At 42.0% G+C, this 15,377-nt stretch overlaps 1 protein-coding gene across 5 annotated transcripts in view; it reads left to right on the top strand.

The window, feature by feature from the left end:
* The first annotated feature begins 9,340 nt into the window (after positions 1-9,340).
* Positions 9,341-15,377, top strand: part of GOLGA2 (golgin A2) — a 47,060-nt gene continuing 41,023 nt past the window's right edge. For 4 of the 5 annotated variants that reach the window (XM_053373534.1, XM_053373535.1, XM_053373533.1 and 1 more), the window contains exon 1: positions 9,341-9,535. In XM_053373534.1, the coding sequence (XP_053229509.1) occupies positions 9,488-9,535 (48 nt within the window). In that variant the 5' untranslated portion in view covers positions 9,341-9,487. The remainder of the gene's footprint in view (positions 9,536-15,377) is intronic. The other variant, XM_053373536.1, reaches the window with a different exon arrangement.

Below are 15,377 nucleotides of genomic sequence, written 5' to 3'. Positions count from 1 at the left end.
GAGAAGAGGAGGCTAAGGGGTGATATGATAGCCATGTTCAAATATATAAAATGATGTCACATAGAGGAGGGAGAAAGGTTGTTTTCTGCTGCTCCAGAGAAGCGGACACGGAGCAATGGATCCAAACTACAAGAAAGAAGATTCCACCTAAACATTAGGAAGAACTTCCTGACAGTAAGAGCTGTTCGACAGTGGAATTTGTTGCCAAGGAGTGTGGTGGAGTCTCCTTCTTTGGAGGTCTTTAAGCAGAGGCTTGACAACCATATGTCAGGAGTGCTCTGATGGTGTTTCCTGCTTGGCAGGGGGTTGGACTCGATGGCCCTTGTGGTCTCTTCCAACTCTATGATTCTATGATCTATGTTGACAACACTGAAATCAGACAAATTAGTTCTTACAGAGGAAGAGTGTGTGTGGGAGCAGCTTTCAGGCAGCAGTGGACTTTTCAGCTGTGTATGTCTTGGGTGGGGCGGCGGCTGAACAAGTAAAAGAACATGAGTTTGATTGGTTGCATTACTTTCAGGTAAATGAAATGTTTAAAAAGGATTTTAGAGAGAGTGGATATGCAGAAAAGGAATCGAAATGTCAAATAGAGATAATAAATAATGATTATAAGATATTGTAAAAAATGTATAAAATGTTGTTGGAATGGCATACGATGGATGAGGAAGTAAAGTCGGTTATGATACACTGGGCCAGAGATTTTGGATCTAATATACAATTGGATGATTGGGGAAAAGTATGGAATGAAAATATAAAATTTACAGCATGTACTGCGTTAAAGGAGAATGTTATGAAAATTGTATATAGATGATATATCACACCAGTTAAGTTAGCAAAAATGTTTAAAACATGTACCGTATTTTTCACCCTATAGGACGCACTTTTTCCCCTCCAAAAATGAAGGGGAAATCTGGGTGCGTCCTATGGGGCGAATGCAGGCTTTCGCTGAAGCCTGGAGAGCAAGAGGGGTTGGTGCGCAACGACCCCTCTCGCACTCCAGGCTTCACGGACCTCTCCGCAAGCAGGACCGCTCCCGCTGCTTGCGGAGAGTTGCCTGCACGCCGAAGCCTGCGCGCCCTGAGATCAACGCGCCCAGGCTTCGCGCACCTCTCCGCAAGCAGCAGGAGCGCTCCCGCTGCTTGCGGAGAGTTGCCTGCATGCCGAAGCCTGCGCACCCTGAGATCAACGCGCCCAGGCTTCGCGCACCTCTCCGCAAGCAGCAGGAGCGCTCCCGCTGCTTGCGGAGAGTTGCCTGCAAGCCGAAGCCTGCGCGCGCTGAGATCAGCGCGCCCAGGCTTCGCGGACCTCTCAGCAAGCAGCGGGAGCCAGCGCTGGGCTCCCACAGCTTGCAGAGAGCTGCCTGTTTGGGGGCTGGGGTCGGGGGAAGCTCGGGCCTCCCCCGCCGCAGCCCCACGCCTGGGGGGGAAATAATTTTTTTCCCTTTATTTCCCCCCAAAAAAACTAGGTGCACCTTATGGGACGGTGCGTCCTATAGGGCGAAAAATACGGTAATAAGTGTTGGAAATGTAAAGAAAAAGAAGGATCATTTTATCATATGTGGTGGGTGTCAGGGAAGAGTTAGAAGTTTTCAGTTTATCAGAGGGAGAAAGCATTCCCCAAGGGGGGAAGGAGAGCAGTGAATCTAATAGAAGGGAGCAAGAGGAACAACAGGGAGGGACCGGCTGTTCCCAGGAAAGGCAAGGGTTCAGTTCTAGCTCAGATTGGGAGGAGGGGAGATACAGGCCAGCTCTAGCCAGGAGGTTAGAAAAAAGAGCGGGAAAACGAAGGGAAATGCGCCTTCGCCATTTTGAGGGTGGCTGGTCATGGAGAAGCAGAGCTCAGAAGGTATCTGAAAGAAGTGACTCTGAGGAATAATAGTTAAGAACTGTTTATAAGATTATTTTGTTAATACACAATAAAAAGTTATAAAAGAACAAGAAGCGTTTGTGTGGTGATCTGAAGAGGACAACGACCAGTCCTGACAGTGGGAATGTAAGAAGGTGAAGGGTTTCTGGGAGATGATATATGATGAGTTGAAAAAGATGTTGAAATATACATTTGTAAAGAAACCAGAAGCCTTTCTGTTAGGAATAACAGGAAGTGAAATAAATAGAAGGGACTACAAACTTTTCCAATACACAGTAACGGCAGCGAGAATATTAATGGCCCAGAAATGGAAACAGGAGGAACTACCGACCCTTGAAGAGTGGAGAATGAAACTTATGGACTATGCAGAGTTGGACAAACTAACTGGCAAGATTAGATATCAACGGGATCACAAGCTCATCGAGGACTGGGGGAAATTTACAGAATATCTGAAAAGTATATGTGATGAACAAACAACGCTAGTGGGATTTAAAGAAGTTTTGTGAAAGTTAGAGTATTGTTAAAAAGGAATTGGATAGTAAGGGTATACTAAAAGGCAATATTAAATTTAAAGAATGCGTAAAGTATGTAAAAATATGGATGATTTGCAGAGAAGCTGATGGAAGTCTAAAAAGTTGAAATTTGTGGGAAAAAATTGATATGGTGAATTTGTATAATGGAAAATTTAATAAAAATTATTATTAAAAAAAAGATAAAAAGGGAGAGATTGGTGGGATGGAAGCTTTGGGAGCAGGCCTTCAGGGGGTGGGGTGGAGGATATATGCAGTTTTAGAAGCACAGCGCTCTAATTTATTGTGTATTCTATTTGACCCGCTGCCCTACATTTTATTTCTAAAAGAAGATTCACAGGCTAGTGGAGTCACCGTGTGATTGCCACCCTCAGGATTTGGGAATGCCCACAAGCCTAGATCGCTTTGGTTTCCATGTTATTGGAAGTCTAGGACCAGATTGGTTGAAGCCGGAAATGTGCCCTATTCTTGGAGAAGTAGAAGGCTGGAAAGCTGGCTTTACACTGTGTAAACTGTAAGGGGTTGGCTGGAGGTGTGAGGCATACTAGTTTGAGATTCCAGGATTTTAACAATTAATTGGATATCCCCAGTTTCCCTTTGTTTCTGAGGATAGCTATACTGCTGTGAGATGCACCTTGTACATTGCCTTCATAGACCTGATGAAGGCCTTTGACCTTGTCAACAAGATATGATACCCACCTAAGCTCCACTAGATGATTGTGCTAAGATGAAGATTATTTGGAATGTGTTTGCCATTATTAGTTTGCTCTTATTATTGTATATGTAATTAATTATTTGTTTTCTTTTTGTTATTGATGTTATGTTTTGACTGATATTGTATCTTGATGATAATTTCAAAATAATAATAAACAAAAATGAAACAAAAAAACCAATGCTTCAAAAGAGCATATTAAAATTAAATAACACAAATTACTCCAATGTGTTACTGTACAATGACGGGGACAAAAAAGGAGCCAACCTGTAAAACCCATTTGGTTTACTTGTGATATGCTTTGTCCAAGGTGTGGTATTTGTTTTTTAGGGTACTTTTTGTGAGCAGAAGGAAAACTGTAAATGATATGTGGCTCAAATTTGGGGAAAACGTTTACTGTTGTGCAGGTGGCAATATCCTATATTGTGAAAACCCTGCAAGAAAACTATGATTTTCTATTCATTTTTTAAAAAAATGTATTTCCTGTCTTATTTACCAACAAAACCCAAAATGGCTAACAAAATTAAACAACGATATAAGGCAAACAACATTCTAAACTCAAACCAAATGCAGAAGTTAACATTAAAATAAACACAGCCTTCCCCATAAAGTTCAGGTGACAAAAGGACAAAGGAAGACAAACCAATTTGTTGCTCTTTGGTACCCATTTATTGAATATATCAACATACAGGAACATAGTAGATCAGTACCAATTATACACAGGTCTAGGATTGTTTTAAAGTTTGGAGGGGGTGCCTTTCAGGGAAACCCAGGAATATGTACACATACAACAACTTATTGTTCTTTCGCAAGTTTTATGTGGCTGTGACTTAGCCTATTTTTCTATCTATTTTGGAATACCAGTGTGTCTGTACCACTATTTGTGTTGCTGTAAACAAAAATTGCCCTTTCTCCCTTATGGGGTATCCAAGAGCCCATATAGAGTCCTTATATAGGTTACCTATTGGTAGGAGAGAATAACAGAGGCCAACCAGAGAAGATTGAGAAACAAAGCAGCTAGTAAGCTTGATCTTTACTGATCCGTTGCAACTGGGTGCTCCCCTCACCCGCAGGAGAGAGGAGGAACCCAGAAAAATGGTGCGCAAGGCCTTATAAAGACTTTTGAAATTGCCACCCTGTAGATCAAGACCACCCCCAGAAACATCATACATACAGAAGGGGTGTAACCTAAGACTACCCCTCAGATACATCATACCTACATCACAGAAAATGCAGTCTTAAAACAGAAATTTGAATGTTGTTTTTCTCCTGTGGTTGTTTATCTCCTGTCTGGCAGGTTACTTGATTGGATTGCCTGGGGAGCCTGGCTAGTCTTTTGTAATGATAAATACTTAGTTCCTGGGCCAGGTCACAGGCTCACACCCTATTCATATCTTAAATGTGCCCTTAAGATAGGATTCGTCAAAGTTCAAGTAGATAAATAGGTACCGCTCTGGCGGGAAGGTAAACAGCGTTTCTGTGCACTGCTCTGGTTCACCAGAAACAGCTTAGTCATGCTGGCCACATGACCCGGAAGCTGTACGCCGGCTCCCTCGGCCAATAAAGCGAGATGAGCGCTGCAGCCCCAGAGTCGGTCACGACTGGACCTAATGGTCAGGGGTCCCTTTACCTTTTAAGACAGGATTTGTGAGGAAAGAGACAATGGGGAGGTTTCCCACTTTGACCTTGCAGAGAAAACATTTGCTCAGTTTAGGATTCAAAATGGTTCCAGGTCGGTCTTCCTGTGCTGATCTATGTAAGTGCTTGGTTGGTACGCTTATGAACATTACCATATATCTAAGACCTCAAAATTCCTATCACAGTGTATAGAAATGTAAGCAAGTAATGAGTTCAATCTGGATTGATTAAGAGCTAAAAGATAAAATAAGGGATGTATTAACGGATTGGTTACAGTTTCACCAATTAAACTATATTTTTTAAATACAGTGGTACATCGGATTACATACGCTTCAGGTTACATACTCTTCAGGTTACAGACTCCGCTAACCCACAAATATTACCTCGGGTTAAGAACTTTGCTTCAGGATGAGAACAGAAATCATGCTCTGGCAGCGCGGCAGCAGCAGGAGGCCCCATTAGCTAAAGTGGTGCTTCAGGTTAAAAACAGTTTCCGGTTGCAGTCGTGAAATATCAAAATTTCAAAAAGATCTGCTAGAAAATGATGTTAAATTACTGTCCAAAATGTATAGCTTACTTTTAGAGTGGCATACAAACGATGAACAAGTCAAGTCAGTAATGATACACTGGGCAAAGGATCTGGGACATAATATTCAGATAGTAGATTGGGAAAGGTTATGCAAAACAGATTTGAAATTTACGGCATGTTATGCTTTGAAAGAAAACTCTATGAAATTGATGTACCGGTGCTATTTAACCCCTACCAAGTTGGCCAAAATGTATAGGACAACTACAAATACTTGTTGGAAATGTAAAGAAAAAGAAGGTACTTTTTATCATATGTGGTGGACTTGTAAGGTAATAAAAGCTTTCTGGGAGATGATATACAATGAAAATGTTTAAAATAGTTTTTGTTAAGAAACCAGAATTATTTCTATTAGGAATTACAGATACTAATATTCCAAAGGAAAAGAAGAGACTCTTTACGTATGGAACAACAGCTGCCCAGAAGTTAATAGCTGGATGGAAAGAAGACAAGGTCCCTACCAGAGAGGAGTGGCAAACCAAGCTGATGGACTATGCCGAGATGGCAAAACTGAATGGAAAACTCAGAAACCAAGAGGACAAAAACTTTATGAAAGAAGGGGGGGGAATATAAGTTATTTAGTTAAAAGGGAAGGTGAGAGATTGGTTACATTATCATCAAATAAATGAAGTGTTTAAATTAGACAGTAAAATAGGCTTCCAGGTGGAGAAATCAAAATTAGAGACTGAACTGTTAGAATCCAGTACTAAGAATTTGTCAAAAATGTATGATCTGCTGCTGAAATGGAATACACAAGATGAAATGGTAAAATCAAGTATGATTAAATGGGCACAGGACATTGGTCATAACATTATGTTTGCTGATTGGGAAAAGTTGTGGACCACCGGGTTGAAGTTTACGGCGTGTAACGCCTTAAGAGAAAATATAATGAAAATGATTTATAGGTGGTACATAACTCCAGTCAAGCTTGCAAAGATCTACCATCTGCCTGATAATAAATGTTGGAAATGTAAAGAAAAGGAAGGTACCGTATTTTTTGCACCATAACACTCACCTTTTTCCTCCTAAAAAGTAAGGGGAAATGCCTGTGCGTGTTATGGAGGGAATGCCTACGGGTGGCATGCCTAAGGATTTTCCTCCTCTAAAAACTATGTGCGTGTTATGGTCGGGTGTGTGTTATAGAGCGAAAAATACGGTACATTCTTTCACCTCTGGTGGACGTGCCCGAAGATTAAGGCATTCTGGGAAATGATTTACAATGAACTGAAAAAGGTATTTAAATATACTTTCCCCAAGAAACCAGAGGCCTTTCTCTTGGGTATTGTCGGCCAGGGGGTGTTAAAGACAGATACAACTTTTTTTATGTATGCTACAACAGCAGCTAGAATACTTATTGCAAAGTACTGGAAGACACAGGACTTACCCACACTGGAAGAATGGCAGATGAAGGTGATCGACTACATGGGTTTGGCAGAAATGACGAGCAGAATCCGAAACCAGGGAAGAGAAGCGGCGGAAGAAGAATGGAAGAAGTTTAAGGACTACTTAAAGAAATACTATAAAATTAATGACAGTTAGAATGATGTTGGGTTTAAAATAAATGGTTACTATTAGCAATGGTTAAGATAAAGAGAATAAGGATGATTAACATAAGCTTATAGCAAAATAAGGCAAGATTCGCTGAATAATTGTAAGAACTTGGAATACAGAAACGGGAAGCAAGAGGAAGTCGAGGAAGTAAGGTTTAAGAAATTGGGTCATGAAATGGTACTTGTTTTTTGTTTTATTATTGTTCGTTGTTTGTTTATGTATGTCTTGTTTGTGTTAATATAAAAATTGTTTAATAAAAATATTATATAAAAAAAATATATATATATAAGTTATTTAGGAGGCCACTGTAAGCAGATGGAAACATTAGCAGGATTTTAATCTCACTTGTAGTTTAAAAATTACCATGGATAACATGGTTTGATATAAAAATTGAAGTATGAAAGAATATACAGTATTAAATGTTCAAAATGGGACCCCATGGAAGGAATGGGGGGGGGAGTCCTGAGATTCGGAGGAATCTATATGAATATGCTTTTTGATTTTTTGTTTATAACTTTGTATTTGAAAAAACAATAAAAATGATTTCAAAAAAAGAGAGAGAAAGAGCTGCTCTGTGGGGTGGGGTGGGAGAGCAGGTTAGGGGTATTGCTTTGTTCCTACTTTGTACCTGAGCTGACTGTTGTACAAAACTCAGTGGAAATTATCTGAAGAAAATAAAAACAAAAATGCAATCTCAGTCAGCACAAAAAGTTACTTCAACAGCTGAAAGGCATGTCTTCTCCAGGCTTTTAAATAATATATCACTGATGCATCAAATGCTGAAATAACCGAAATACTGATTTATTGTGAATTAAATATGAAAATGAAAAATGAATGGAAAGAGGGATGTTTCGGTATAAGTATGATCAGCTCCATAGGAGAAAATGTCATGCATTAACTGTATAATAAATACTGTAGGCTCACTAAAAATGTATTAATCAGGTGGGGAAATTCAGGACTGGAGGCCAGATGTGGCCCTCTGTGCCCCTCTACCTGGCCCTCAGGACTCTTGCCACTCCCATTCTCACCCTCTTCTGCACCCTCTTGAATGTCTCTGCCTGAACAGAATTGGTGTCCCTGAACTCTTGCTTGTCTGGATGTCTTTTGAGTAGTGTTGTAAACAAATATTGCCCTTTTCCCGTATGGGGTATCCAAGAGCCCATATGGAGTCCTTACGTTAGGTTCTCTATTGGTAGGAGAAAATAACAGAGGCCAACCAGAGAATATTGAGAAGCAAAGCAGCTAGTAAGCCTGATCTTTATTAAAGCTGTTGCAACAGGGTGCTCCCCTCACCCGCAGGAATGCAGGAGGAACCCAGAACAATGGTGCGCAAGGCCTTATAAAGACTTTTGAAATTGCCATCCTGTAGATCAAGACCGCCCCCAGAAACATACCTACATCACAGCAAAGGTGGTCTAAAACAGAAATTTGAATGTTGTTTTTCTCCTATTGTTGTTTATCTCCTGTCTGGTAGGTTACTTGATTGGATACCCTGCTTCCTAGATTGGATTGCCTGGGGAGCCTGGCCAGTCTTTTGTAATGATAAATACTTAGTTCCTGGGCCAGGTCACAGGCTCACATCCTATTCATATCTTAAATGTGTCCTTAAGACAGGATTTGTGAGGAAAGAGACAATGGGGAGGTTTCCCACTTTGACCTTGCAGAGAAAACATTTGCTCAGTTTAGGAATCAAAATGGTTCCAGGTTGGCCTTCCGGTGCTGATCTATGTATGTGCTTAGTTGGTACACTTATGAAAATTACCATATATCTAAGACCTCAAAATTCCTATCACAGTAGGAACCAGCCTATAGTGCAAAGTTAAAAATTTGCATTTATTACCTCACCTACTTTTGCTTCTGACCCCATGCACTGCATGTGACCCTCATAAGGTTGCCCACAGGAGAATGTGGCCCCCATTCTGATTAAGTCTCCTCCCTTGCTATAAATCATAAATTTATGAGGTAATCTAAAATATAGTAAACAGCAGCAGCATTTTGGGAAAATGTATTAATATTGTGTGAATATTGTTTCTAAAATGTGTTAATATTGTTTCTAACTTCTTTTTACTATTTTATTGAGTGATTTTAAATCTTCATAATGCTGTAAACCGATTTTATATATTTGTGGCATATAAATAATTCTTTTACAAATAGACAAACAAGCAAAAACCCCAGGTTGGGGTTTTCGCGGCTGTTTGTTCAGAACGAAAGTTATAAAAGACATTTTGAAGTAATTTTATTAATAAACAAGCTGTTTGTTTCGAGGGCGAGTTACAAACGGCACTTTAAGATAAAAAGGCTCTTCTTCCCTCTGAGGGAAAAACCAACAGGTGGGGAAGAAAAAGAATCGTTGGGAGAACGGGGGACGAAAACGGCGGGAAGAGCCGTGCGCATGCGCCTTCCCTTCGCCGGCTGAGCCTCAAGAGCTGCCACGGCCGCGCCTGCGCAGTGCGGCGTTCCCTCCCTCCCTCTTTCCGTCCTCGCGCGACTGAGACGGCAGGGCACGGGCGGGGCCTTCCCTCACTGTGTCTCTCGCTCTCGTCCCTCTTTCTCCACCCACCTTCGTACCACACCGGGCTGACGTGGCCCGGGCCCGGTTCAGACATGGCGGACGGCAGCAGGCAGAGCAAGCTGGCGTCGGCCAAGAAGAAGGTAGGGCGAGGCCGGAGCGCTGAGGGGGGAGAGGTGGGGGTGGCGGCGTTTCCCTCTCAGGCAGCAACTAACAGCAGCAGGAGGGGGAAGTAGGCGACAGCTGACGGGGCCTTCTTCACTGGGGGGGGGCTGTCTCCAGCTCCAGACACTCCCCGCTCTCCCCCTCCCCAGCTACGGAGATGCCTGATACCCCCGCCCCGCCTCAGTATAGGCTTAGTAAGGAATCCGCCTCAGATGCGGCCCCTGAGCGCCTGGAAGAGGACCCCGCCCCCTGTGATAGGTTTAAAGGGGGAGATCCCTGCTTATTAGAGCACCCCTTGAAGTCATGGGAAGCGGGGGTCCTCCACGTGAGCGGTGTGTGTGTACGTATGTGTAGGAGTGAAAGACCCTCACGTCTTACATGGGAGATCGCTCCCCCCTTTAAACTAAAATACCTCTTGAGTGCCTGAAAGAGAACGCCTTCTGTAATAGGATGAAGTAGGGGAGGGAGATCCCCTTCCTCTTATTAAAACACCCATTGAAGTCATGGGAAATTGGGTCCTCCATGTGTGTTGGGCGGACCTTCACATCTTGCATGGGAGACTGCCCTCCCCCCCCCTTAAATTAAAATACACTACTTCAGATATAGCTCTTGAGTGCCTGGAAGAGATCCCTTCCCCCTCTTATTAAAACACCCCTTAAAGTCATGGGAATGGGTCCCCATGGAAAAGTTTAGGGTTTGTGGTGGAGAGGCCCTTATTCATATCTTGGACACAACTCTTGCATGAGAAATGCCCCCCCCCCCAATTAAATACCTCAACTTTAGCTCTTGAGTACCTGAAAGAGGACAGCCCTCTAGTAGGTTTAATGGAGGAGGGAGACCCCTCCCTTATTAAAATCACGTCAGATATATCCCTTCAATTCATGAGAGGGTCATCCTTCATGTATGTCAGGGGGGGCAGAAGACCCTCTGTTATTCATAGCTTAGACACACCCCATGCATAGGAGACAGCTCCCACTTTAACTAAACACCTAAGTTATAAGTAGTCCTGGAATGCCTGAAAGAAGCTCCCCTGCAAAGGGTTAGGCAGCACTCCTAACCTCACTTACCCGAATGTAAACCCCATTGAATTAAATAGGATTTACACCTGATTGGGCATTGCTTGGATTGTACTGTCAGTGTGACAGTACACACACACACACACACACACACACACACAATGCATATATTACTTACTTCAGACTTACTCTTTGAAGCCATAGAAGGGGTCTGTCCACCTGTGTTTGCGTTACCTTTTTACTTTTACATGCTTAGGGTGTGTGTGATAGACTTCTCTTATATAGGTATACTCTTCCCCTTGAATATAATTTTTGTGGGGTTGAAAACTCTAATATTAAATACCTTAGACACACACTGCTTGAATTCCTGGTAAAAGATGTACCAGTAGGTTTAGAGAGAGTGGAGTGTAGACCTCTTTATTACACACCTTTGAAGACATGGGAGGGTGTCCTCTGTAATGATTCATTGAGGAAGATCTTCCTCTTAGACACAAAGTGGACACATCCCACTTGAATGCCTGAAAGAAATGGTGGGCCCCTCTTTTATTAATAACTTGGATATGTCTCCTACATGCATGGAAGGATATCTCTATAAGTTTAGTGGGGGTGTGGAGACCCCTATTTATTCAGCGCCCTCCCCCACATATCTTGGATGTTTAAGAAGGAAATCCCTCCCTTGCTAAACATCTTTGACACATCCTTTGAATGCATGGAAGGGGATTCTCCCTTACAGATTCAGAGAAACATACTTTTTGGGTTTAATCAGTGTATGTATGTGTATTGGAATCCTGGGAGAGATTATCACCTGTTAAATGTCTAGGTCACATGAATGATCCCCAAAGAAGAAGAAGAAATTTAAAGCACTCTTCTACCACTTTTAACAGTCAAGCCTTCCTCCAAAGAATCATAGGAAGTATAGTTTGCTAAGTGTGCTGACTGCACAGAGCTGCAGTTTCAAGGCACTATAGTTCCCAAGATCCTCCCATGACTGTCAAAGTGGATTAAGAATTCTTTAAATGTGTGGTGTGGGTGTGATCCTTGACATACCACTTGAAAGCCTGGGGAAGGATTTGTTCTTGCCATCATTCTTTCTCCTCAATCTTAGTTTAGTTTAATATAATTTCACAGTTTCAGAAAGTGTTTTTCCTCAAACTTCTTAAATAGTTATTCTAGTAATAATCAAAATTGCAAAATATACTATGATATTATGTGGGCTGGCTGTAGTGATTGATATATTGGAAAAACATAAAGTAATTATTGATAAAAGAGAAGTAAAACGGAAAATCTAACAATAGCCATTTCTCCCCAGTACCTCAGTTTTATTGTGAATGCTAACCTAATTTTAAAAATGGTTTTATTCCACCTTTCCCTCCATGGGGAATTATTTTGCTCTTCTCTGGAAAATGACCTTCTAGTGTCTTTGAGAAGTATCAGAATACAGTGATACCTCGGGTTACAAACACTTCGGATTACAGACTCCGCTAACCCGGAAGTAGTACCTCAGGTTAAGAACTCTACCTCAGGATGAGAACAGAAATCGTGCCGCGGCGGCACAGCAGCAGCAGTGGGAGGCCCCATTAGCTAAAGTGGTACTTCAGGTTAAGAACAGTTTCAGGTTAAGAACGGACCTCTGGAACGAATTAAGTACTTAACCAGAGATACCACTGTATCCACTTTTATAGCAGGGAGGTCAATCTGTGGCTTAAAATCTGTTCCCAGATTCCCTAACTCTTGCGTTATTTGGGATGAGAATCTAGATAGCATACACATTCTGCAATACATTTACCCTCCATTTTGCCTATTATTATTATTATTATTATTATTATTATTATTATTATTATTATTATTTTGCCAATTATTTTTATTGATTTTCCATAATTTTTAACAAATTGTCACCAAATCATTACAAATTCAATTTAAAAGCTGACTTCCTCTTCATCCTGGAGAAGAGTGACTAGTGGGGTGCCACAGGGTTCTGTCTTGGGACCGGTCTTATTCAACATCTTTATCAACGACTTGGATGATGGACTCAAGGGCATCCTGATCAAATTTGCAGATGACACCAAACTGGGAGGGGTGGCTAACACCCCAGAGGACAGGAACACACTTCAAAACGACCTTGACAGATTAGAGAACTGGGCCAAAACAAACAAGATGAATTTTAACAGGGAGAAATGTAAAGTATTGCACTTGGGCAAAAAAAATGAGAGGCACAAATACAAGATGGGTGACACCTGGCTTGAGAGCACTACATGTGAAAAGGATCTAGGAGTCTTGGTTGACCACAAACTTGACATGAGCCAACAGTGTGATGCGGCAGCTAAAAAAGCCAATGCAATTCTGGGCTGCATCAATAGGAGTATAGCATCTAGATCAAGGGAAGTAATAGTGCCACTGTATTCTGCTCTGGTCAGACCTCACCTGGAGTACTGTGTCCAGTTCTGGGCACCACAGTTCAAGAAGGACATTGACAAACTGGAACGTGTCCAGAGGAGGGCAACCAAAATGGTCAAAGGCCTGGAAACGATGCCTTATGAGGAACGGCTAAGGGAGCTGGGCATGTTTAGCCTGGAGAAGAGGAGGTTAAGGGGTGATATGATAGCCATGTTCAAATATATAAAAGGATGTCACATAGAGGAGGGAGAAAGGTTGTTTTCTGCTGCTCCAGAGAAGCGGACACGGAGCAATGGATCCAAACTACAAGAAAGAAGATTCCACCTAAACATTAGGAAGAACTTCCTGACAGTAAGAGCTGTTCGACAGTGGAATTTGCTGCCAAGGAGTGTGGTGGAGTCTCCTTCTTTGGAGGTCTTTAAGCAGAGGCTTGACAACCATATGTCAGGAGTGCTCTGATGGTGTTTCCTGCTTGGCAGGGGGTTGGACTCGATGGCCCTTGTGGTCTCTTCCAACTCTATGATTCTATGATTCTATGATTCCCACCCACCCCAAATGTCCCCTCTATTTTCCTCCCTCCTTTGCTGCTTCCAATAAAATAACTTTTCCAACTATCATTTCAAAATATATTCATCCCTTCTCCCTACACATCACCTGTTCAATTACCAATTTCTGCTATGGCTTTTATACATTGTTATAACCTGTCCTCAGAATAGTTGTCTACTCTACTCTAATCACCCTCCACTTTGTAGATGTTAAGCTGTCGTTGTTCCACATACCTGTATGTGAACATAAGATAATCAGTAGTCGAAAATAGGTGCTCTCCCTAGCTTTGCACCTGGTTGGAGGGGGACTGCATCCATTTAGTGTGGGCAGTAAAGAGCACCCACCCTTATTGCAAAAGCAGTTACAGCCATACCATGAATCACTGTGAAGCTGCCGTCTCAGGTAGGAAAGTTGGGTGCAGTTTGCAGAACATTCTAGGCATTTGTCCAAACATTTAGGCAAAATGCACATCTATGTACGGCATGCACTAATTTCTAGCAATAGAATGGTTGTGATGATGCCTCTAAACACATGCCAGTTGTGCAAATACTGTATATCCAGGTTAGTCACATGAACCTATTTGATACACAGTAGCCCTTCTGTCTTTTAAAATTTGTCATTGAAAAGCTGATTGTTTCAAAGCTGCAGTAGTGACATCCTTAAGCGGCCAAATGTAGTTGGTGAGAATTCGGCTTGGGAGGAAACAACTTGTTCAGAGCTACTCTAATATTTTTTTATGATGGCCTTAGTGGGTATTTATAAAAGACTGCTGGGAAGTCATAATTTGGTGGTTCAGGGGGTGGGGCTTCTGAATTTCATTATGAGCTCCCTCTACATTTTCCCTATCACAAAGTGATAAATTTGTAGGAAAGCTGGGGAGGTGGAAGAAAATGACCAGCTAGCAGAAGGTGCATGAAAGAGTGTTCCAGAAAGGCTTAGCTGACATCACTTCCAGCAAGTGATTTTTGAGGCCTGATTTAACTATAACAGTGGATCTACGGTGTAGTGATTTCTGCTTTCTATCTTGAAGAAAAGTGTAGCGCTTGCATCGATACCACTTGCCAGTACATCTCTTAATCTCAGTAGAACAATATTTTTCTCCCATGTTATCAACATGACCACACTGGATAGATATGTGAGTAAAGGTAAAGGGGCCCCTGACCATTAGGTCCAGTCGTGACCGACTCTGGGGTTGCGGCGCTCATCTCGCTTTATTGGCTGAGGGAGCCTGCGTACAGCTTCCGGGTCATGTGGCCAGCATGACTAAGCCACTACTGACGAACCAGAGCAGCGCATGGAAACCCCGTTTACCTTCCCGCCGGAGCGGTACCTATTTATCTACTTGCACTTTGATGTGCTTTCGAACTGCTAGGTTGGCAGGAGCAGGGACCGAGCAACAGGAGCTCACCCCGCCGCGAGGATTCGAGCCACCGACCTTCTGATCGGCAAGAGTAGAAAGCAGTTAAAATTGAGTTTATGAATATAAGGGAATAGAGAACTTAGTCTTCTGAATAATGTTCAAGAGCAGTGGTTGCCAACTTAGACAGGATTTAGGCCTTCAGAAATTCCATTTTTGAATGCCAAATTGATTTGTCATGATTTTGTGGATCATATTTTTTGGCTTAGCAGTGGGAGATTTGAGTTCACGTTACACTCATATTTTGAGGCATGTTTTGGGCAAGTAACCTGCCTCAATTTCTGATGTGTTAATACAGGTGATCCTTCATAACACAGATATTGTATGGATAAAAATAGTGAGCAAATTTTATTCACATCCTGAGCCTAGGGATATGAACAACAATATGTATATCTTCATAAACCAGAACACTGAATAATAATTAAATACCCAATTTGTATCATGTTT

This window comes from Podarcis raffonei, chromosome Z (assembly GCF_027172205.1).
Source record: "Podarcis raffonei isolate rPodRaf1 chromosome Z, rPodRaf1.pri, whole genome shotgun sequence".
Taxonomy (NCBI): domain Eukaryota; kingdom Metazoa; phylum Chordata; class Lepidosauria; order Squamata; family Lacertidae; genus Podarcis; species Podarcis raffonei.
This window is presented reverse-complemented; position numbering and strand designations above follow the sequence as displayed.